Here is a 25,340-nt window from a genome sequence, read left to right on the forward strand (position 1 = left end):
CCGATTTTTGGATTCATTGTTCGTCGTCTCACGTCAAGTATGAGAGGGGGGTTCAAATGTCCAATTGCATCTTACAATTCAGCCCTTGAACAATAAGAAGAATGAATTGTCATGTCAGAAGTTTCGGTCAGCTGTGATCTCTCGCCCCCATCGGGATGAGCTGGGGAGGGTGCTCCTCTAATGTACATGTGTGACACCATTAAAGATGAAATCTGCAGCACAGTAAAGCCAGCAGAAAGTTTATTAGTATGAGACCTTCCCTTAACACGGTCCAACCCTGCCTGGTGACATTGGTGTGGCCAGTTTTGCACTGGCATCTTCTGCCAGACCCCTGGCTAAGGCCATTCTTTCTGCCTATTTGGTACCTGGGTCTTCTGCCAAATAAGAGAAGGGAGTCCATCCCAGCAGGGATGCCCATCCATTACAATGTGTTTTTTCACTTTGTCATTATGGCCTGCTGAGTGTCAATTGAGGGTCAAGAATGGCAAATCTACAGCACAGTAAAGCCTATAGAATATCTATCAGTACGACCATCCTTTAACACAGTCCAACCCTGCCTGGGGACATTGGCGGACCCATTTCTGCACTGGCATCTTCTGCCACCATCCTGACTAACGCCATCATTTCTGCATATCTTGTACCTGGGTCTTCTGGCCAGATAAGAGAAGGGAGTCCATCCTATTGGAGTGCCTATTTCTGCACTTGAATCTTCAGCCACCCTCCTGGCTAAGGCCATTCTTTCTGCCTATTTCCCACCTGGGTCTTCCGGCCAGATAAGAGAAGGGAGTTCATACCGGCAGGGAGGCCCGTCCATTACAATGTGCTTTTCACTTTGTCGTTATGCCTGTTGAGTGTTGATTGACGGTCAAAAATGGCAAATCTACAGCACAGTAAAGCCTGCAGAAAGCCTATCAGTGCGACCATCCCTTAACACAGCCCAGCCCTGCCTGGGGACATCGACATGCCCATTTCTGCACTTGCATCTTCTGCCTGCCCCCTGGCTAAGGCAGGGAACACCCTGCCATTCTATATGCCTATTTGCCATCTGGGCCTTCTGGCCAGATAAGAGTTGGGAGTCCATCCCGGCAGGGAGGCCCGCCCATTAGAATGTGTTTTTTCACTTTGTCGTTACGGCCTGCTGAGTGTCGATTGAGGATAAAAAATGGCAAATCTACAGCACAGTAAAGCGTGAAGAAAGTTGATCAGTAGGACCTTCCCTTAAAGCTATTTTTGTTAGGATTGTCTTTATTTTTGTCTTCAAAACACTGAATTTCGGATTGCCCATCGCACTTATTCAACTCCCAAAAGTGTTTTCCCATGGCAGGGCCATCTTCAAGGTATTATAGGCCCCCCAGGCAAAGCAATGCACTGGGGGACCCCTAACTACACAACCACTCAGCAAGTCACAATCTACATAGATTAGCATAGGGCCCGGGGCAACTGCCCAGGGTGCCCATGTGTTAAGGTGGCACCAAGCCATGGGTCTGTTCCATCTAACAGGTGAGCACTTTTAATACATACGGAACCACCCCAGACAGTGGTCTCAACTTTGTGGTTGCTTATCGTTAAACTTCTCTTGATTGTCCCCTTACTCATTGGAGGTCTTCACTTAGCGCTGTAGACGCTGTAGCGTTGTTCACTTAAGTGAACGGGGAGGTGAACGAGTGGAAGCTGGCGATGTAAATGACAATTTCATTCCCAGTCCGCGTCAACTGGCTGCTGGAAAATTCCCATGTGACAGAAACAGCAAGAGGACAGAAATTTCCACCTGCTACAGTAACATCGTGAGAACGCATTCAAGAGCTAACGTCAGTTCACGGCTGTGTAGATGATCAGCCGGGTAGTCTGTATACCGATACGCTAATATTCCTCTAATTATAGTGTGGAAATACCTGTAGATGGGGGGGAGCAGAGTTTTGGTTACCACTAAACTTCTTGACATATTGGTCAGGACTATTCAAAGAAAAATTGGGACATTATGACATAAGGCAAACAAAACCTGTTATTTAGAATGAGGTTTCTCAACCTTATTTGGTGCCAGGACCCATCTTTTCCCAAGTAAGTGTCTTCCACCCCTTAGTAAATCAGTGTGATCGTCAGAGGTGCATGGGGATTGAGAGTGGAAAACCTTTTTGAAAACATTTTAACCACCAGGGGGCACCCCAGAGCCCCAACACCAAACACAACTGCACAGACCCAAGTTCCGGTACAATAAACGGTTTGGTTTTACAAACACCTTCCCTTAAATAAACCCAATAACTCATCCAAATTATTTTCTCTCTCTCTTTTCTCCTCCACACCTCCCAGGTGAGCTTTGTCGGTCCTCAAAACCCGACTCCGACTCACCTGGATGAGGTCCAGTGGCTTCCTTTTAAACCTGGACCCGGGAATACTTCTGGTGCTGAGGCATAGCCTGATGGAAGCACATCCAGGTCAATCAGATGTCTCATAAATTCCCAGCAGCTCCCCCTGGCAATAAATAGGGTTTGCCTCACTGGACTACAGGTCCCAGCATGCCTTGTGGGTGCCCTGACCCAGGGACGCTGCCATCTAGTATATCAGGGGAAGCCCAGGTTATCTCCCTCAGTCCTTTCCGGCTGGGTATTGCACTTCGGTACAAACCCTGCCCAGGGTCTTCTGCCACCCTCCAAGCTAAAGCAGAGAACACCCCACCACTCTTCTTTATGCCAGGTCTGGTCAGGTCAGGGAAGGGAGTCCATCCTGGCAAGGAGGCTCACCCCTACATTCCCTCCAATGTGTTTTTTTTTTTCATATTCTCATCATTGAGTGTCTATGAGTGAGGGGGCAAGACTGGCAAATGTATCCATTTTAAATGGAATCTTCAAGAACTATAAAGTGTGAAGAAAGTGAAGGCGGCTGTGTCTCCACTTGAAGATTTAATCCTCCACCATAAACCACTGCAATCCATCGCCACAAATGGGCCAATGACTAAAAAGTCTTTTCCCCCCTCAGGTTCACCAATCTGACAACATAATTATGCCATAGTGACACAAATCGATGGCACTGTTTTATCTTTGCCTTACAGTTCCCGTTACAAAAATCAGCAGTCATCACCACCACAGGCAGCTACGGGTTTAACGGTGGAGCGTGGCATTATCTACCAATTTAGACTCGAATGCTTTCCACAAAACCCAACAGCTGCACAATCCATTTGTGTCTCCTTCAACTCCTGATAGATGGTGGGCTTTGCACTGCGAGTGCCTGGCGGGCATTTAATGGCACAAAAGGAACTCTGAGCTGCAGGTCTGATGTGTGAGATCATAGAGGAGATGTGAGGATAGTGCCCCGCTCCTCTCTGCCGGCGGATCTCACAAAGAATGTCAGTCCTGGTAGAGTAAGGGTGTGCTGCATGGCAGGAGGTCACCCATCTTACCAGGATGCAGGATAAACTTTTGAACTGGGGAGGTTGTTGGTGGGTGGAGAGTCCCGGGAGACTCTTAAAAAGCGAGCACTTACAACAGAATGCTGATGACTATCTGAACGGAAGCGACTTACGGCTCCAGTTGTTCTCTCGTTGTACTTCTGCCATCACTTGAAACAGAGCCCAGCTTTTGATCCAGGAGACCTCAAAGCGCACTTATCTGGGAACATCTCCACCTTTTTGTGGGCCAAGATGCCAATCTGTTAGGAAATATGGAAAGAAAACTCTTAAAAATATATTTGGCATTGAAAAAAATCTGCAAACACAAAAGTGCATTTCGAGGCCATCATCCCATACTGGTTATTGAACGAGAGCCTTTTAGGGGGAATGTCCCATATAGCGCCATGCAGAGCAAGCATTCTGCGGTAGAATTTTGCAGACTTACAGTTCATGGAATATGAAAAGAGCAGGAAGGGCCTGCACAGACATCTAAGGGTCCCAAGAGGGCAAAGTGAGCATTAGACAATTGTGACAAGTGCAGGCCATTCAGCCCAAACAAGCTTGTCCATCCTATTCACTTCAATTGTCCAAATTACCATCAAGTCAAGATGTGAAGGTCCCTGCTCTCTACCACACTGCTGGCTCATTTATTCCATGTGTGTCTGGTTCTTGGCGTGAAGAATAATGATGTGATGGCCTTAAGTTGGCACCGGTGTTGCGTGTCTATGGAGATGGGTACTGGTCATCAGGTCATGAGGCTTACTTACTTTGCTTTTGCCTGGTGGACCTCTTAGGGCATAGGCCACTGACAAGTGCTCTCCACACCCAGGCATAGTCTATCTTCTTGGCATCTGCTTCCAGGTCCCGATTGCCAGGGGTCTCTTGGATGGCATCTTTTCCTCCTCCCCTGTGGATTCCTTTGCTTTGTGATGCTTGAGACTTATGGAGGATGTGGCCTATCCACCTCCTACGTCACTGGAGAGTCTCTTCCTCTACCAGCTCTTGTCCTGTCCTCTGCACAGGTTTTTGGTTGCTGATGGTATCAGGCCAGCAAATCCAGAGCAATCTTCTCACACAGCTGATAATAAATGTCTGCACCGTTTTAGTGGTGGTTTCAGTGGACCTCCATATCTCAGCTCCATAGAGCAGGACTAACATCACTTTGGAACTGAAGAGGTCCCTAGAAGCCCAGACTGTGGAAAACTGCCCTTGCCTTGTCAATCCTGGTTCTGTCTTATTCGTAAATTGATCATATTATTGCTATGCCACCTTTATAGTGCTTCATCTATGGTGATGAAGTTTTGAAAATTGTCCTGCTACACGTGTTGAAAACAGTCCATCGACTGATGTTACTCGATTATGTTGACCTACTCTGTAAATCATGTTACAAAAAAGACCCTGCTAAGCAAATAAATGCAAATGTAGAAAAGGAAAAAATGCAACAAAAGTGCAAAAATAGCAAAAAAATGACCAAGAAAGGACTTGGCTAAAAGCAATGCAACACAGATGTCCCAAACCAAAATCCACAAGAACGATCCAAGATGCAGAGCAAAATAAGACAAAAACCAGAGAAAACAAATCCAAGAATACATAATAATAATAATCATCTTAAGGGTGGCGCGGTGGTGCATTGGTAGCGCTGCTGCCTCTTAGTCAGTAGACCTTGGTTCACTTCCCGGGTCATCCCTGCGTGGAGTTTGTATGTTCTCCCCGTGTCTGCATGGGTTTCTTCCGGGTGCTCCGGTTTCCTCCCACAGTCCAAAGACATGCAGGTTAGGAGCATTGGCGATCCTAAGTTGTCCCTAGTGTGTGCTTGGTGTGTGTGTGTACCCTGCGGTGGGATGGCACGCTGCCCAGGGTTTGTTCCTGCCCTGTGCCCTGCGCTGGCTGGAATTGTCTCCGGCAGACCCCTGTGAGCCTGTGTTAGGATATAGGAAGTTGGAAAATGACTAACTGATATAATAATCTTCTTCTTTCGGCTGCTCCTGTTAGGGGTTGCCACAGCAGATCATCTTTTTCCATATCTTCATGTGATCTGCATCATGCTCTGTTACACCCATCACCTCCTTTCTCACCACATCGATAAATCTTCTCTTAGGCCGATAATAATAATAAAAATAAAATAAAATAATACAAAAATAATAATAATACTATTCATAATAACTAATAATAATTTATATAGTGCTTTCGCATAGTACTTACGAGACCCATCAAAATCCACCAAATGAACCACCCTGGACTTCAACTCCCAGCAGCCTTTACAGGGCTGGGAGGCGGTCCTTTATCCATGATGGACGTAGTTGGCCCTGCTTCTCGAGGTACCGCCCTCAAAGCACATGGAACATACCACAGGCATGGAGAGCAAAGCAGATAATTAACAAAGGTAGCATTAGCATAAATAAATAATGCCAAAATAACATAAAACAAGAACTGAACTCCAGGGGAGGAACCTTGGCTGAAACACAGCAGACATGCTACATGATATGTCTGCTTTTTATTTAGTTATTTATTTTTGTGTTTTATTGCATTGTCAACTCTTCTAATAAAGAGATGTCATGACCTGAAAGTCCCAAAAAGCACTTCCAAAAAGAGGGGGAAATCACCATCAGACCCTGGCTAGTAATTGGGGCAAATGCAGAACTGGTTCATTTCACAAAAGCTCTGTCACAATGTGAAATTCCAAAGAGGCAAACAATGCCTGCAGAAGTCAATACAGAATCCAAAGAATGATCAGAAAAAACAGCAACAAAGGTCAGGAATCCAGAAAAATTGATCCATCCATCCATTATCCAACCCACTGTATCCTAACTACTGGGTCACGGGGGTCTGCTGGAGCCAATCCCAGCCAACACAGGGCGCAAGGCAGGACACAAAAACCAGGCAGAGCACCAACCCACCGCAGATCCAGAAAAATCACCAAAAAAAATAAATCACAAAAGCGCAGTAGAACATTCACCAGCTACCTAGTGCATTTGAAAATGAACCACCAGGAACTGAGGGAGATCCTCCAGATTTATAAGACAGATTGCAGTTCCTGGTGGTGACTGGCAGGTGGCCCTGCCACTTGGGGGGATCCACTATCAAAACACTTGGCAGAGTGCACAACGCAGTGTCACGTATGTGCGTTGGAGGACCTCCTCGCAGGCTCAGTCGAGGTACAGTGGGATGCAAAAGTTTGGGCAACCTTGTTAATAGTCATTATTTTCCTGTATAAATCGTTGGTTGTTACGATAAAAAATGTCAGTTAAATATATCATATAGGAGACACACACAGTGATATTTGAGAAGTGAAATGAAGTTTATTGGATTTACAGAAAGTGTGCAATAATTGTTCAAACAAAATCAGGCAGGTGCAGAAATTTGGGCACCGTTGTCATTTTATTGATTCCCAAACTTTTAGAACTAATTATTGGAACTCCAATTGGCTTGGTAAGCTCAGTGACCCCTGACCTACATACACAGGTGAATCTGAGTATTTAAGGGGGTCAATTGTAAGTTTCCCTCCTCCTTAAATTTTCTCTGAAGAGTAGCAACATGGGGGTCACAAAACAACTCTCAAATGACCTGAAGACAAAGATTGTTCACCATCATGGTTTAGGGGAAGGATACAGAAAGCTGTCCCAGAGATTGAAGCTGTCTGTTTCCACAGTTAGGAACATATTGAGGAAATGGAAGACCACAGGCTCAGTTCAAGTTAAGGCTCGAAGTGGCAGACCAAGAAAGATTTCGGATAGACAGAAGAGACGAATGGTGAGAACAGTCAGAGTCAACCCACAGACCAGCACCAAAGACCTACAACATCATCTTGCAGCAGATGGAGTCACTGTGCATCGTTCAACCATTGCGACTTTACACAAGGAGATGCTGTATGCGAGAGTGATGAAGAGGAAGCACAAACAGAGCCAGCCGCTTGAGGTCTGCTCAAGCACATTTGGACAAGCCAGCTTCATTTTGGAATAAGGTGCTGTGGACTGATGAAACTAAAATGGAGTTATTTGGGCATAACAAGGGGCGTTATGCATGGAGGAAAAAGAACACAGCATTCCAAGAAAACACCTGCTACCTACAGTAAAATATGGTGGTGGTTCCATCATGCTGTGGGGCTGTGTGGCCAGTGCAGGGACTGGGAATCTTGTCAAAGTTGAGGGACGCATGGATTCCACTCAGTATCAGCAGGTTCTGGAGACCAATGTCCAGGAATCAAAGTGACAAAGCTGAAGCTGCGCCGGGGCTGGATCTTTCAACAAGACAACGACCGAAACACTGCCCAAAATCCACTAAGGCATTCATGCAGAGGAACAAGTACAACGTTCTGGAATGGCCATCTCAGTCCCCAGACCTGAATATAATTGAAAATCTGTGGTGTGAGTTAAAGAGAGCTGTCCATGCTCGGAAGCCATCAAACCTGAATGAACTAGAGATGTTTTGTAAAGAGGAATGGTCCAAAATACCTTCAACCACCATCCAGACTTTCATTGGAACCTACAGGAAGCGTTTAGAGGCTGGAATTTCTGCAAAAGGCGGATCTACTAAATATTGATTTCATTTCTTTTTTGTGGTGCCCAAATTTATGCACCTGCCTGATTTTGTTTGAACAATTATTGCAAACTTTTATGTAATAACCAACTGAGTCGATAGGGGGCACTGCTGCTCACACTATCACACTCTTTCCTTTCCCACATTAGTGAGAAGCCACCTAGTGAAGGCATTTAACTCCACCCCTTCTGGTCCAGCCACCATAAAATCCCCAGCATCCCAGAAAGAGGCGTCATTTACTGTCAAGAGCAACCAGCCGGAAGGAGCTCCGCTAGCAGAGACTGTTTATTCTAAAATTCCCGCTAAAGGGACGCACACCAACGAGAATTGTTTTTGTTTATTTCTGTTTATTTTGCTGTCTTTGGATAATAAAAGGGATGACCGAGTTGGCGCCTGAAAATTTCCTTACTGCATGCTCAGCTGTCATTATTAATAATAATGATAATTCATTTTTATATTGCAGGGGTGCCCAATATGTTGATCGCGATCGACCGGTAGATCGGAAAGGTAGTGCAGGTAGATCGCGTTGCATTAAAAAAAAAAATTAAATGTTAGTGTATCATATATCCTCCCGATGGCATTTGCCACTTGATTGACATACAGGGCAGCCAGTCTGAGATCTCTTTTCTTTTAACACACTGGTCATCCCGCACGCACGAGCACACGCGCGAGCTACTGCAAAACCCCGGCTATCTAATGGCGCTTTTCCACTGCATAGTACGGCACGACACGGTTCAGTTCAGCACACTTTTGGGGGGTTTTCCACTGGGAACAGTACCTGGTACCTGGTCCTTTTTTTAGCACCACCTCAGTCGAGGTTCCAAGCGCGCCGAACCGTTACCAAAACGTGACATGTAAACTGCTGGTCACTGATTGGCCGGAGAAAATCGTCATTACTGCGTCACTGGCTATTCTTTTCTTTATACACGCGGAAGTTTGTGTCCCGTCTCTCCATCGCTGGACGCAGTTTGTTGCATAAGTGGATGAATGTTTCTTCAGACATTCGAAAGTTCTCCAGCCACCGAGTGTTTGTAAAACCGGGAACAATCACATCCCACCACTCTGAAGCACGGTTAAATGTCCATACAGATGGTCTGTTGCGGCGACTTTTTTGCAAAATGTGGAAGATCTGTAATATACAGAATCAGCATTTTAATGTTACACTGGCAGTTAAGTTCATTTTATGCTTTGCAACAGTGAAAAGTTAGCTAGTGATGTGCTTTTTTTAGATGCTTACCCTTGCGCGTCGTCGAGCTAAAGTGTTGTCGTTGTCTGCGTGTTGTTGTAAAAGTTCCACGGTGTCACGGCAGTAGGCGGCGCAACTCTAACGACACGTGAATAATCCCGCCCACTCTAAAGCGGTACTATACTGCAGTCGAAACGCAAACCGAGCCGAACTGAGCCGAACCAAGGTGAGCTGTACTGAACCGTGCTGTGCCGTACTATGCAGTGGAAAAGCGCCTTTAGTGATCTAGTTAGCCTTTCAATTTATATTGACTAAAGTAGGGATTTAAAAAAAAAAATTGTTGGTTGTGGACTGGATGTGGAACTGGAAGAGGATTTTTTTTTTTTCTCACAATGTCACAATCGAAGTGCATTTGTCTGATCTGTCAATCTATCATTGCTATTCCAAAGAAGGAAAACGTGGAAAGGCACTTTCGAACTGTTCATAAAAACTACAAAACTGACTACCTTCCGAAAAGCGATCTGAGAAAGAGAAAGGAGAGGGAACTAAAATCGCAGTTAATCAGACAGCCGTCATTTTTTCACTAAGGTGAATTCAAAAGCAAAGGCAGACGCACTGAAGCATCGTCCTGGGTGAGTCACTCGATCATTAAGAAGTCCTTCCAAGATGGAGAGATGATAAAAGATGACTTCATTGAGGCAGATGGCTAGGGAGAAATTCCTGCTGAGATTTCAAGACCCCTGGCTGGAGAAAAAGGAGTTTCTCCTCGTCATTAAACATGCAGAATGCAAGCGACTTAATAACGATCATTGGCTGCTAGACTTGGCATTTTTTTTCCCGATCTGACCAACATGTTGAATGAGCTTAATTTACAGCTGCCAGGAAAAGAGAAAACCATGTGGTCAATATGATTAGCTCAGTTAATGCTTTCAAACGAAAAATGCAACATCTGTCCTCAAAGCTGCAGCGCCTTGATTTGGGGGACATCCAAAACCTCGCGTCGGAGCTGGAGACGCAATGGAAGGCGTGTGCGCAACTTGACAGCATCCGCTACACAGAGCAGATTGAAAATTGTCTGTCAGACTTTATCTGATGGAAAAAAAAGTAACGAGTCGAGTGTCGCCCAATGTAGCCGAGTAGGAGTAGCGTTTCTTCTTCACAAATGTACTCAAGTAAAAGTAAAAAGTATGGTGCAGTAAAACTACTCTTAGAAGTACAAATCTTTTAAAAAGTTACTCAAGTAAATGTAACTGTAAAATGTTACTACCCACCTCTGATACTCAGTGTATATATATATATATATATATATATATATATATATATATATATATATATATATATATATATATGGAAGAGAAGGTCTGTGATACGGTTTGCATATCTGCAGCTGGAGATCCACAAAGGGAGAAAATGAATCACGTATCATAAAGTAGTTTTATTCCTGAGCTTTCAACCCCTACCAGGGGTCTTCATCAGAGGATAATGCTTAGACTTACAAGAATCAAAGGCAATATATAGCAATAAATTACATGGAGGGGGGTGGGGAGGGTGTGGCTAAGTCCGTGTGGTCGGGGGTATTGGGTGTAAAGTCTTGTTTATTATGAATAAGTTCTTATTAAGTTTGCATATGCTGGATTTATGTCCAAGTGTCTGTTGATGGCGTTCTCTATACGCATACTAAATCAAATGGACATACATTTAATTGGAACAATGTACAAGTAAAATTTAAAGCCAAGAGAGCTGGCTGAATCCTGGTTATCAAATGAGAACGCCATCAACAGACATTTGGACATAAATCCAGCATATGCAGGGGTTGAAAGCTCAGGAATAAAAACTACTTTATGATACGTGATTCATTTTCTCCCCTTTGTGGATCTCCAGCTGCAGACATATATATATATATATATATATATATATATATATATATATATATATATATATATATACACATATACTGTATATAGCATTTTTAATGTAGGTAGATGATTTTGAAGTGGTCATTTTAAAAGTAGCTTGCAAGCCGTAAAAGTGTGGGCACCCCTGCTATAGTGTTTTTCTCACTATTCAAAGCGCTTCAGTGATGGGTGAGCCATTTTAACCACCACCAATGTGCAGCATCCACCAGGGTCATGTGACGGCAGCCATTTGTGTGCCAATACATTCACTGCACATGAGCTATTAGGTAGTGAAGTTGTGAGAGAGAGATAGCCAGTTAAAGCGAGGGAATAATTAGGGAGCCAGAATGACTAAGCTGTGTAGGGCAATTTACCCAGGACTTCGTGATACACCCCCAGCCTTTACAAAGGACGGCCAGGGATCTATTATGTCCACAGAGAATTGGGACCTCGGTTTTACGTCTCATCTGAAAGACGGCGCCATTTTTACAACACGGTGTCCCCGTTACTGCATTGATGGCATTGGGATCCGCATTCAGACCACAGATTAAGTGCCCTCTGCTGGCTTCATCAGCAGCAACCAGGCCTTTCCTAGATGGTCTCCCATTCAAGTACTGGCCAGGCCCAGACAGGCTTGGCTTCAGGTGGGTGACCTGTTCTGGAGTGCAGGTGGCATGGCTGCTCATTCTCACACCCAGCCACAGCACATAACACATGAATAGTAACATGAGCATGAACCAATGACCCAAAAGTGAACAAAAAACAAGAACATGGACCCCAGCCAGAGGAGGAACCCTAACAGAAAACATGCAAGAAAGAACTCAATTACTGCACATACACATGACAATTGACTTAACTTGACTTTTGCATCCATGAGAACCTCATTTAGGTGACGTAAAACTCAACTGTCTGCTGTCCACTCTTCTAGGTATAAGGCTGTTGCTTCTTGGAGTCGCGTCCAGGGAGTGGGCATTCCCGTCTTCACGGCCATCAAGATCATTTCCATTTGGGTCTTGTCCATCCTGCTTGCAGTTCCAGAGGCCGTAGGCTTTGACATCATCTCCATTGAATACCGAGGGCGTGATTACCACATATGTATGCTGAATGCCCAGTCCTCATTCATGAAGGTAGGTGCCTGCTGTGAAGTCTTGTGTGGATGGTTTACCCTCACCCTTTCCTGTCATAATTTGCCTGCTCGTGATTTATATATATATATATATATATATATATATATACACATATACACACACATATATACATTATATAAATATATATATATATATATATATATATATATATATATATATATATATATATATATATATATATATATATATATATATATACACACATACATACACACATATACTGTGGTGGGCTGGTGCCCTGCCTAGGGATTTGTCTCCTGCCTTGTGCCCTGTGTTGGCTGGGATTGACCCCCATGACCCAGTGTTAGGATATAGCGGGTTGGATAATAACTGACTGACTGACTATACACATATAAATATATATATTGTGGCAAAGGCGCTATATAGGTATCGACCCGACACTGACTGACAATGGAGGCACAGGTAAAAGTAAACAAAAATATTTATTCTTTCTGTTCTTCAGCCGTGGGGCACATCTTCCCCATGTCCCACAGGTCCTACACGATCCCCAAAACACACACAAAAGAAAACACCCAAAAACCAGACTATTCTTTCTCCACTCTTCCCAGGCAGCATCGTCATCCTCCTCCTGACTCTGGCGCGCTAAGTAGTGGCTGCAAGCTCCTTTTATAGCCCACCCGGAAGTGCTTCAGGTGATAATTAACCTAATTAAGGCTGCACTTGCGGGTGTGGTGGCATTACAGTCCACATGGGCTCAGGAAGCTGTGCAGCTCCCCCTGGTGGTAGCCACAGAGTTCAACAGGGATAAACTCTGGTGTAACACACCAAGTGTCCCGGGGGACGTAGTGTGTATCCCATGACTGCTCCCCCGAATCCATTATCAAAGGGGCATCCCGGCCAGGCTGTCCACCACAATATATGGTGTCCACCACAATATATATATATATATACAGTGGGTACAGAAAGTATTCAGACCCCCTTCAATTTTTCACTCTTTGTTATATTGCAGCCATTTGCTAAAATCATTTAAATTAAATTTTTTCCTCATTAATGTACACACAGCACCCCATATTGACAGACAAAAAAAAGAATTTTTGAAATTGTTGCAGATTTATTAAAAAAGACAAACTGAAATATCACCTGGTCCTAAGTATTCAGACCCTTTGCTCAGTATTTAGTAGAAGCCCCCTTTTAAGCTCATACAGCCATGAATCTTCTTGGGAAAGATGCAACAAGTTTTTCACACCTGGGTTTGGGGATCCTCTGCCATTCCTCCTTGCAGATCCTCTCCAGTTCTTTCAGGTTGGATGGTAAACGTTGGTGGACAGCCATTTTTAGGTCTCTCCAGAGATGCTCAATTGGGTTTAAGTCAGGGCTCTGGCTGGGCCATTCAAGAACAGTCACAGAGTTGTTGTGAAGGCACTCCTTCGTTATTTTAGCTGTGTGCTTAGGGTCACTGTCTTGTTGGAAGGTAAACCTTTGGCCCAGTCTAAGGTCCTTAGCACTCTGGAGAAGGTTTTTGTCCAGGATATCTCTGTACTTGGCCACATTCATCTTTCCCTCGATTGCAACCAGTCGTCCTGTCCCTGCAGCTGAAAACACCCCCACAGCATGATGCTGCCACCGCCATGCTTCACTGTGGGGACTGTATTGGACAAGTGATGAGCAGTGCCTGGTTGTCTCTACACACTGAGGAGAGGCAAGACACATGACAGCCCCCATGGAGTTTGCTAAAAGACACCTGAAGGACTCTGAGATGGTGAGAAATAAGATTCTCTGGTCTGATGAGACCAAGATAGAACTTTTTGGCCTTAATTCTAAGCGGTATGTGTGGAGACCACCAGGCACTGCTCATCACTTGTCCAATACAGTCCCCACAGTGAAGCATGGCGGTGGCAGCATCATGCTGTGGGGGTGTTTTTCAGCTGCAGGATTTGGAGGCTGTAGGTGGAGGACATTCCCAGGACTGGTTATTTGATGTAAGGCACTGTAAAACATTCATTAAAGGATGGGAGTTTAGAAAGGTGCAAATGTTAGAACTTTCAAAAAGCAAACAACAGCATATTGTAGGCAAGGTGTAGGCATCAGAGATTTCCTACAATACTGGACCTCTAGCTGGTTAACTGGCAGGAGACAACGAGTACAGAGAAGAGGTCATCAGGGGGTCTTGCCCAAGGACCCTCCTTTACTTTCTGTGATTTATATTAATGACATTGATTCTGGTGTAGTTAGTAAACTTGTCAAATTTGCAGATGATACTAAAATTGGAGGGATGGCAGAGGCTGAGGAGGCAGCAAAAAGAATTCAAAAAAGACCTGGATGAGCGTCAGAACTGGGCAAACACTCGGAAAATGGAGTTTAGTGTAGAAAAGTGCAAAATGCTACACGTGGGCAAAAAGGAATGTCCTTTATAAATAGAAGATGAGAGACGCTGAGCTACGGGAAGAGACTTCTGAGAAGGATTTAGGGGTTTATGTTGATGCAACATTTTCATTGACTAAGCAATTTATGGAAGCCATTTAAAAGGCAAATAAGTGTTAAGTTATACGAGGGATGTTCAGAAAGTTTCCTCACTTTTATATTTTCGTTGGAAAAGGCGGGAGGTGTTAGTATTTGGGCATTAAAATGTTGGTATGACGCTGGGAAAATTGCATTGCAAACGAAGGGGACTATGTAGATTTTGAAATTCTTAATAAATAGAGTTAAAATAAAGTGCGGAAACTTTTTGAACATCCCTCGTATCATAAAAAAACTGTTCAACCTAAGTCAAGGGACGTTATGCTCAGACGATATAACACACTAGTGAGTCCCCATCTGGAGTCCTTTGTGTAGTTCTGGTCACCACAATACAAGAAAAACATAGCAGCTCTCGAAGCTGTGCAGAGGAGAGCAACCAAGTGCATCATGGGACATCCCAGGACCCCAACTTCAAAGAATGACACGTTTTTAGTCTCAAGAAAGGAGACTACGTGGGGACCTCATCCAGGTCTTCAAAATCCTCATTGATAACGTAGATTGATAACGTGCACCGAAAACTACCGAGACATGGAGTTGAAACAGAGAACCTTCAAGAAGGATCAGGATGAGATGTTGGGACAGCTTAGCTATGAGATAAATGGACAGCTTAACGGAGACGTGCTGAATGCTCCTTTGTCAGATTTCTTATGTTCATCTTTAACTTTTTTCTTCCTTATCACAGTTCTATGACAGTATGAAGGACTGGTGGCTGTTTGGATTTTACTTCTGCATGCCGCTGGTGTGCACGGCCGTCTTCTACACGCTGATGACGGTGGAGATGCTCAACAGGAGGAATGGCAGTCTGAGAATAGCCCTCAGTGAACACCTGAGGCAGGTAAGACATCCGTGTGGCTGGGACTGAGCAAACCGAAGGAACCCAAGGGTTCACACTTTCACTTGCTACTTTGCTTGATCTTTCAAAAGGGTAGGGGCTTCCTTCCAACATTGTCACAAAACCACCGAAAATTATTTTACACTTTTTCCCTTAAAATTACTATAACTACAATATGAAAAAATCAGAACTGGCATATACCAAGTGTCACATGTGAGTCCCTATCTTGCACCTCAAAACACGAAGCTGAGTCTCAGTACTTTAGCAAAACCAGCTTTAATCAGCTTGAAACAGGAACAGACCGGTTATTTATTGTAGTGGGATCTACCACTCTACTATACACAGACATAGACACAGCAGTCAGGCAGGCATGGTCGTAGCCAGGTTAGTGGCCAAGTAATCCTGGACCCTGCATCACCCATTGATGACAGGCACTTACAGCACGACCACGATTGGCTCGGAGTTGCTTCTGGGACGCTCCGCTGCAGCGCTCTGAACCTGCAGTTGCCCTGACAATGGACAAACAATCTTCCACAGATGCGGCGATCGCACTTTGGGACACACTTCGGCGTGTCATCCCATTTTGGGTCCGAAAAAGAGTTCAGAAACCTCACATAAGATATATCTGAGCACAGCCGATTCAGAAAGTATTCAGACCCCTTCACTTTCTGCCCACTTTATTCTGCTGTAGATTTAATTTTAAATGGAAAATGTTTTCAATTTTTGCCAATCAACCTACACTCGATAACCTATACTGACAAAGTAAAAACATGTTTTTCGGAAAGGATTGCAAATCTCGTATTAATCATCAAAAGATGAAATCTACCATTCAAAGACCTGGGTTCGCTTCCCGGGTCCTCCCTGTGTGAAGTCTGCATGTTCTCCCCATGTCTGTGTGGGTTTCCTCCCACAGTCCAAAGACATGCAGGTTAGGTGCATTGGCGATCCTAAAAATTGTCCCTAGCATGTGTGTGTGCCCTGCCTGGGATTTTTTTCCTGCCTTGCGCCCTGTGTTGGCTGGGATTGGCTCCAGCAGACCCCCGTGACCCTGTGTTAGGATATAGCGGGTTGAAAAATGACTGACTGACTGACTGGTTTTCGAGATTATCGTAATTTTCTGTTTGACATTCAAATAGCAATACGTACATATTTAAGAATGCTTTTGCTTTATGTAAAGAAATTTTGTGCCCAAGTATTACATTACAAATATTAATAAAGTCTCTTCTGCTTACTGAAAGTGGTAACTTACCTGAATTGTTCGCCAAAAAATAAAATTATCATGGCAATTGTTTTATTCTTGCAGCTGCAGAGTCTGATTGATTCAACTTTATTTTTATAAAAATTGTTCAATATATTATTAATTCGATTTTATTTGTTGTTGATGGTTCTTGTGTTATTGTGCTATTTCCCTCCACCTAGTTTCTTTAAGGGTAAGTGTACTCATCAAGTTCGTTACCAGGTTGGTCTACTGTCGCACTTTAAGATTAACACACACAAACATAGCTATACATATACACACAAACCCTAACCACAACAGTGCCCCATGAATGACACACACACAGCTGGTTAATCTCTAGCACTTTAAATTACACAAGTGCTTTAGGAATAACACAGCCTGTCAATCTTTCAGAACTTCAAGAGACTTATTATCTGCACGCACAACATACAATGTTTTAATGATATCTCAGACCTTAATATTACCTTTGATCTACAAGAATACATTTAAAACATACAAAGGCTCAGCGCTCTTAACTATAGGCTACTTATCATCCAAGAATGCCTTACTTTATGTACTGTTCCCTACTATTGGGTGGAGTTCTCACCCTCAGCCTTAATAAACCAGGCTGCACCAGGTGCTCAAAGAAATCTACCTTATTACTTCAATCACTCTAGAAATTCTTTTAGGGCTAATTATTTTTTTTTTTTGTTTTGTCCCATGAGGCTGAATATTCTTCTAAAACCTTCTGTTTTCAAACAAGTACACAAAGCAATAGTTTCACACATAAATCAACATAAATGATTTATTTATGACAAATGTCTTTCTGCTTTATGTTCCATGAGCTTCAATAGTATGTGAAATCAAATACTTACTACATACCTGTTGGTCTCATCACTCATAAGCTGAAAGGCGACTTCTGGAAAAGCACAACCTGAAGTAGTCGAGGGGCTGCTAATCCATAGTGTCCCCTAGAATCCCTGTCATTTGATAAAGTCCAGTTGCCAGCTTGCCTCCCACGGATCTATGTCTGTGTAGTCCTCTCAGGGCAACTTGTTTCTGTAAGCTACACGAGCATGTTAATCACTACGATTAGCTGGGGACCGATCAGCTGATGCAGGTGCCTGGCTCTCATTTTCGATTTCCAGATCATTTGCATCAAAATCAGAGTTCAGTAAGTGTCCATGTAGTCCTCCCGGGACGAATACTGCCGTAAGAACATCAGGTGCACGATTAGCTGGGGACCGATCAGCTGTTGCAGGTGCCTGACTTTCGAGTTCAATTTCCAGATCACTTGCATCAAAATCGGAGTTCGATAAGTCAGAGCCGGATTCAGCAATAATCTGCAAAAATTAAATAAATGGTACACACAAAGTATTTTGCTTTGCGCATTTGCTTCGCTCTCTCACCTGACGTTGATGTCATTCAAAATGCCATTTACTCTCCACTATTCACACACACGCAGGGATTCGATGTCAAGTCAACGAGTCTCCTAGCAAAAGAGGGTCTACCTATAACATTAATGGTGAGTTTTAGCAACGTTTACAACTTATATTGCCCTCTGCCCCTGGATGTTGACATCCACCCTCAACCCCTTGAGTCGACATTTGTCCTAAAAGAGTTAAGACAAAGCATAGAAAGTTAAATACAGCAAAGTATTTATTAGAGGAATAATAATACCAGTAGAACAAAGAATAATAGAAAATAGGACTGATAGTAAAGTCTGGATATATGTATATAGTCTTTAGAAAAAGCTTATGAAAAAGTAAAGATGACAAGGATGAGTGTCGAAGGCGGCTTGTGATCAAGCACTCGTAGTTATTCATGAGATGCTTTTCTGATGACCAGATGAAGACAGCTGCACGTTGACGTCGCTCTGTTCTCTTCCGATGTCTTCGTCTCTTCTTCTTTCTCCCTACTTTCCTTACTATATTGCTCCTCAGACAAGGTGTATTTATTCTGAAATTCTACCAGGGGTTTTGCAAGATGTGATTATTCCAATTTTCTAGCTGTCAATAAGATGATTGAATAAATTCATTGTCTGTTTTCCCAAACAATAAAACTTTATGTTCTCTGAGGTATCGGCAGGTCTTCCTTTCCCAGGCTGTAAAATAATTAGATGTCCATCATTTATAAGGTTCTAAAGTAATTGATAGCCTAAGCCACCAGTATGTCTTCCTTTCTTTGTTGGAACAGCTGTTTTAAAAGTGAGGTATAACAGGGAAGAAGACATGCTTTGATTTGTCCTGAATGTAGTTCATCTGTTGTCTTGTCTTTAATAAAATATAAGGGAAATATAAACCAAAATGTACAAATTTTGTACTCCACAACAGTTCTTTAATATACATAATATAAAAATATAATAATTGTTTTGCAGTTTACTCCTCAAATATCCATCCCCATATCTGAGTATACGAGAAAGTCGAAGGGAGACCACTCCCGATTGTTTATGGTAATATTGTTATTGCACTCACCTGCAAGATGTTTGGAATGAACCAAGCACAATAACTGCATAATTTCAATTTAATTCATTTGCTAAACCTTCCTGAAATCACGTCAAGTTGGTTGACCACCACTTACTCTTGGCCTGGGCCGGCACAGACTGCATCATAACGTAACATTCGTGAGCCCGCTTAGGGTTTCAGCGAGCTGGATGGCATTATAAAGCACCCCATGTCAGTGTTTTACAAGCCATTTTCTTTCGCTGTAAAAATATAATTCTTTCTCTTTATTCTCCAGAGACGGGAAGTGGCCAAGACGGTTTTCTGCTTGGTGGTCATCTTTGCATTGTGTTGGTTCCCACTGCACTTCAGCAGAATATTAAAGAAAACCCTCTACAACAACAAGGATTCGGGACGCTGTGAACTGCTGACGTAAGTCCACTTGACAGCATGTGTTTGCTAATTTTACTGATGAGAGCTAAGGGTAAGTGCCCTGCCTTGTGATTGCAATTCCTTCTTAACAAAGGAAACTGTAAATGAGCCGGGTTCAGTTTTATCATATAAACTAGCAGAATACCCGCGCTTCGCAGCGGAGAAGTAGTGTGTTAAAGAAGTTATGAAAAAGAAAAGGAAACATTTTAAAAATAACGTAACATGATTGTTAAAGTAATTGTTTTGTCATTGATATGAGTGTTGTTCTCATATCTATCTATCTATATATATATATATATATATATATATATATATATATATATATATATATATATATATATATATATATATATATATATATATATAGCAAAATACCCATGCTTGGCAGCGGAGAAGTAGTGTATTAAAGAAGGAAAGAGAAACAAAAGGAAACATTTTGAAAATAACGTAACATGATTGTCAATGTAATTGTTTTGTCATTGTTATGAGTGTCGCTGTGATATATATATATAGCAAAATACCCGCACTTCAGAAATGATGTCATGTTTTAAAGAAGTTATGAAAAAGAAAAGGAAACATTTTAAAAATAATGTAACATGATTGTCAAAGTAATTATTTTGTGTATTTAGCGAAGTTGTTTTCGGTAGCTGCATCAGAAAATGTACCACGACGTCTGGCACACCTCCTTTTTACTGTTTTCTCACAGCTTGGATTGCTGCTGTCATAATGGGTTTGAGTCTACACACACACATATATATATATATATATATATATATATATATATATATATATATATATATATATATATATATATATACACATATATATATATATATATATATACACATATATATATATATATATATATATACATATATATATATACACATATATATACATATATATATATATACATATATATATACATATATATATATATATATATATATATATATATATATATATATATATATATATATATATATATATATATATATATATATATATATATATATATATATATATATATATATATATACATATACATATATATATATATATATATATATATATATATATATATATATATATATATATATATATATATATATATATATATATATATATATATATATATATATATCACAAAACGAGACAAAGACAGAAAAGGTTTGGGGCAGCCACCCATGTAATTTGGTATCCTGGCTGCAAGTCGCTTTCTTTTCAAATACCAGCACTGAAGTGCTTACAACAGAGTCCAAAACAAGACTGACACAGAAGGGAAAAGGGAAGGCTTTTAAAGGGGAGACAGGAAGTGAGGTCATAAGGATGGGCACGTGTTCATTTTCATTGGTTTAGTCCCGGATGTGACATCAGGGGGCCGGAGCTGGCAAGGTCTGTCTCCATTGGCTCGGTCCCAGAAGTGACGCCCAGAGAGACAGGTGGAACCTCCCGGTTAGGTCTACAGGGAAGTGAGAAAGAGAGTTAGTGCGCTCTGCCACATCCCGCATGGCTCAGAACTGCCTTCACTCGAGCCCTTTAGCTGCCTCCCATGCGCTGCAGTGTGACAAGGCCCCCCCTCAGCCCAGACCCGCCGGGTCGGGCGACCTAACCGAGAGGTCGGAACCCGAGAGAGAGCATCAGCGCTGGCATGGAGAGCACCCGACGATGAACGAGCGAAAACTTGTACGGCTGCAGGTCAAGAAACCACCGGGTGACCCGCGGATTCGACTCCTTGTGCAGGGCCATCCACTGTAGAGGTGCATGGTCCGTGACAAGGGTGAACTCACGCCCAACAGGTAGTACCTCAGCTGAGTGATCCCCATTTAATCGCCAGAGCCTCCTCTCCACCGCGCATACCTGGTCTCCCGGTCCAACAGTTTCCGCTCAGGAACATGACGGGTGTTCACACCATCGACACTTTGGCTCAGCACGGCTCCCAGGCCTGTGTCCGCGTCCGCCTGGAGGATGAAAGGCAAAGAAAAGTTAGGTGCCATCAAAATAGGTGCGGACGTAAGGGCCTTCTTCAAGTCACCAAATGCAGCCTGTTTTGCAGTCCATACCACAATGTTCGGGCCCTCTTCTTTGTTAAATCAGTCAAGGCGCGCTTTCTCCAAAACCGGGTACAAACCGGCGGTAGTACCCGCTAACCCGAAAGGCTTGGACCTGCCGCTTGGTTCATGGACGGGCCATTTCAGAATGGCATCAATTTTGGAGCACTGTGGCCTTACGGTACCCGACCCACCAGGTAGCCTAAATATTTGGCCTCGCTTAATCCAAAGAAACATTTCTTGGGATTAATCCGAGCCCGCCTCACCAAGTGTCCGTAATACCGCTTGGACATGCTGTAGGTGTTCCTTCCATGTGCTGGAATAGATGACCACGCCATCTAGGTAGGCAGCACTGTATGAGTTATGAGGTCAAGCACTTTGTCCACCAGACGCTGAAAGGTTGCTGGAGCCCCGTAACCCAAATGGAAGGACACGATACTGCCAGTGTCCGCTAGGGGTACTAAACGCGTTTTTCCTTCTGGAGTCCGTTAAAGGAACCTGCCAGTACCCTTTGTCATGTCAAGTGTGGTCAGGTATTGAGCCTGTCCAAGCCTCTCGAGGAGGTCGCCCACGCGTGGCATTGGATAGGCATCAAATTGGGAGACTTGGTTGCCGACGGAAGTCATTGCAGAACCTCCAACTCCGCCAGGCTTACCGACGAGCACAATGGGGCTGGACCAGGGACTATAACTTTCCTCAATCACACCTAGTTCCAGCATGCGCTTGATCTCAAGCTCCACTTCAGCCTTTTTTGCCTCGGGAAGACGGTACGGGCGTTCTCGGACAACAACCCCGGGCTCTGTCACAATGTTGTGCTCAATCAGAGAGGTCCTTCCGGGGTGTTCACTGACTACCTCTCGAACGGTCCGGATAACTGTTTCCAGCTCCTGCCGCTGCCTGGGTCTCAAGTCTGTGCCAAAGTTAAGGTCGTGTGTGTGAGCGAAGAGTGAGCGGGCTGGCCGGAGGAGGGATCGGGTCCCTGTCCTTCCACGGTTTCAGCAGGTTCACATGATATACCCGCTCCTTTGGCCGACGATTGGGTTGACTCACCAAATAGTCCACCAGTCCCTTCCTCTCCTTAACTTCGTAGGGGCCCCTGCCAGTGGGCAAGCAACTTAGAGTGGGAGGTAGGCACTAGGACCATGACCCGATCTCCCGGGCGGAACTCCCGAAGAGACGTGCCGTTGTAGTACCGGCCTGTGCTGCTTGAGCCTCCTCCATGTGACTTTTAAGGACAGGCCGAATCTTTCCAAATCTATCGCAGAACTGCGCTGATATACTCCAGTATGTTAGTGGAGGGAAGAGCCTCTTCTTCCCAGCCTTCTTTCAAAATATCCAATATGCCCCGAGGTTGTCGCCCATACAGTAGTTCAAAGGGGAGAACCCCGTGGAGGCTTGTGGGACTTCCGATAGGCAAAAGGACGAGGGGGAGGAGCTGATCCCAGTTCCTTCCATCCTCGCTGACCACCTTACGCAGCATTTGCTTGAGAGTTTGATTAAACCTCTCTACTAATCCGGGTTTGAGGATGATACACCGAGGTTTTAAATGCTTTATTTTCAGTAATCTGGCAGTCTCCTTGAACGCTCCGAGGTGAAGGGGTCCCCTGGTCTGTCAAGACTTCTTTGGGGATCCCCACGCGCAATACCCCTAGTAATTCCCGCGATGGCTTTAGAGGTAGCTGAGCGCAACGGAACAGCTTCGGGTATCGTAGCATAATCCACGAGGACTAAAATGTACTTGTGTCCTCGGCTGAGGGCTCTAGAGGTCCCACCAGGTCGACCCGATTCTGTGGAAGGGAACGCCAATCAATGGAATAGGAACAAGAGGAGCACGGTCCCTCCTAGGAATCTGTCGCAGTTGACACTCCGGCAGGAAGCGCAAAAGCGACGAACCTCCTCATTAATTCCTGGCCAGTAAAACCGGAGCTTGATCCGCTCCAGAGTTTTTTCGGTGCCCAGGTGGCCACCTAGGAGGTGGGCGTGCTAGCTCGCAGACCTGCCGCCGGAAGGTACGCTGCACTAGCAGCAGCCTCGCCTCCTGCCCGTCATGCATTGCTACACGGTAAAGGAGGTCATTATCTAGCACAAAGTAGGGGCCCTGTGGCATCGACTGACTAGTGCGCTGGCCATTGACAAGGACCACTGCATTTTTACAAACTTCAGGGAGTCGTCATTCCATTGCTCCCTTTGAAAGAAGCCGGCGCTTTTAAATTGAAACCGCAACACGGAGAGAGGGTCAGCGCCGACCTCAATGGGCGTGGTTTCCTCCCGCCCGCCGGCGCTGGTGGATGACGGTCAGCCTGCGACGCCCGGAGTTGCCACGCCAGCCAGGACGGCTGCTTCCTCTCTCTGCCGGCTGATTACACGGCGTGGAGGCAGCTTGAGACGGTTCATCTCCGCCCATAACGAGGCCCAACTTAACCCCGGAGTGGTATGTGTCTCACCGCTTTTAATTCAGACCAGTCCCGCCCTAGTATCACCGGGTGTGGAGGATCAGGAAGGATTGCCACGGTTACTTTCTGGACTGACCCTCCGTAGCTAATGACACAAGCGGCGGTCCTGTACCAGCGGGTTTCCCCGTGGACACAGGTTATACTGGTCTTGAACTTTAGCCATTGTCGCGGTAGCAACAATGGAAATGTTGCTGCCGGAATCGAGCAGAGCGGAAGTTTTAAACCCGTTAACGATCACCACGTCTGTATGCGGGACCGCCAACGGGTTTGTCAGAGCACACCAAGCCCTCCTCCCTCCACCTGCATTCCTCCTCGCCTCCAAGCGGTTTTGCGCCCAGCGGCCGGACGCCGATGCAAGCTCCGGGTGTACAGGGAGGGGCTAGGTCTTGGGACATACCCGGCTGAGTTTGACAGAAGGACGGTTCTGCTCTCCCAGAGTGTGAGGCCGCCTCTGTGTTTCCAGAAGCTCTATGAGCCCTGACATGTTCTTAAACTGCGCCCCAGACCGGCTGGGTGAAGCCCTGGGAAGTGCTTTCAGGAGCAGATAGCAAGCTACCTGCTCAATGACCTGGTAGGGCTTGTTTTCCAAGGGCCGTAGCCACTGCCATACTTTGCCCATAAGGACCAGGCTTGTTTACTGGTCGGCCTCTCAGGGTCCAACCTCCACTTGTTATTTTACTCACCTGCCAGTCTGGGGCACCCCTAGGTGGTAAATGGGGCTGTGGTTTCACTGGGGGCAGGCACTCTCCCCAAGAGAGCATACTGAGTCCCTCTGTCTCCCTCCAGGGCAGCCCACTGGTGAGCCCCACCCGCACACCCCCTGGCCTCTAGATGGCCTAGTTCTGCGTGCTGGGAGCGGAGCCCGCACCGGTCTCGCCAACCACGGGCACCCTCCCGCCTGAATACTCGGCCCCGCACGCTCCCACCTGGGTGTTTTGCAGGTCCTGTCCCCTTCTCTTCTGGGACTTCTCCATCCTGCCGACTACGCCACTGTCACAAAACGAGACAAAGACAGAAAAGGTTTGGGGCAGCCACCCATGTAATTTGGTATCCTGGCTGCAAGTCGTTTTCTTTCAAATACCAGCACTGAAGTGCTTACAACAGAGTCCAAAACAAGACTGACAGAGAAGGGAAAAGGGAAGGCTTTTAAAGGGGAGACAGGAAGTGAGGTCATAAGGATGGGCACGTGTTCATCTTTCATTGGTTTAGTCCCGGATGTGACATCAGGGGCGGAGCTGGCAAGGTCTGTCTCCATTGGCTCGGTCCCAGAAGTGACGTCCAGAGAGACAG

The 25,340-nt window shown here is 44.6% G+C and overlaps 1 protein-coding gene across 1 annotated transcript in view; it reads left to right on the plus strand.

Moving 5' to 3' along the window:
• ednraa (endothelin receptor type Aa) overlaps positions 1-25,340 on the plus strand; it is a 90,723-nt gene that overhangs the window by 34,393 nt on the left and 30,990 nt on the right. The window contains exons 4-6 of the mRNA XM_039750220.1: positions 11,928-12,126; positions 15,308-15,460; positions 19,413-19,546. Coding sequence (XP_039606154.1) covers positions 11,928-12,126; positions 15,308-15,460; positions 19,413-19,546 — 486 coding nt within the window. The remainder of the gene's footprint in view (positions 1-11,927; positions 12,127-15,307; positions 15,461-19,412; positions 19,547-25,340) is intronic.

This window comes from Polypterus senegalus, chromosome 4 (genome assembly GCF_016835505.1).
Source record: "Polypterus senegalus isolate Bchr_013 chromosome 4, ASM1683550v1, whole genome shotgun sequence".
Classification (NCBI taxonomy): Eukaryota; Metazoa; Chordata; class Cladistia; order Polypteriformes; family Polypteridae; genus Polypterus; species Polypterus senegalus.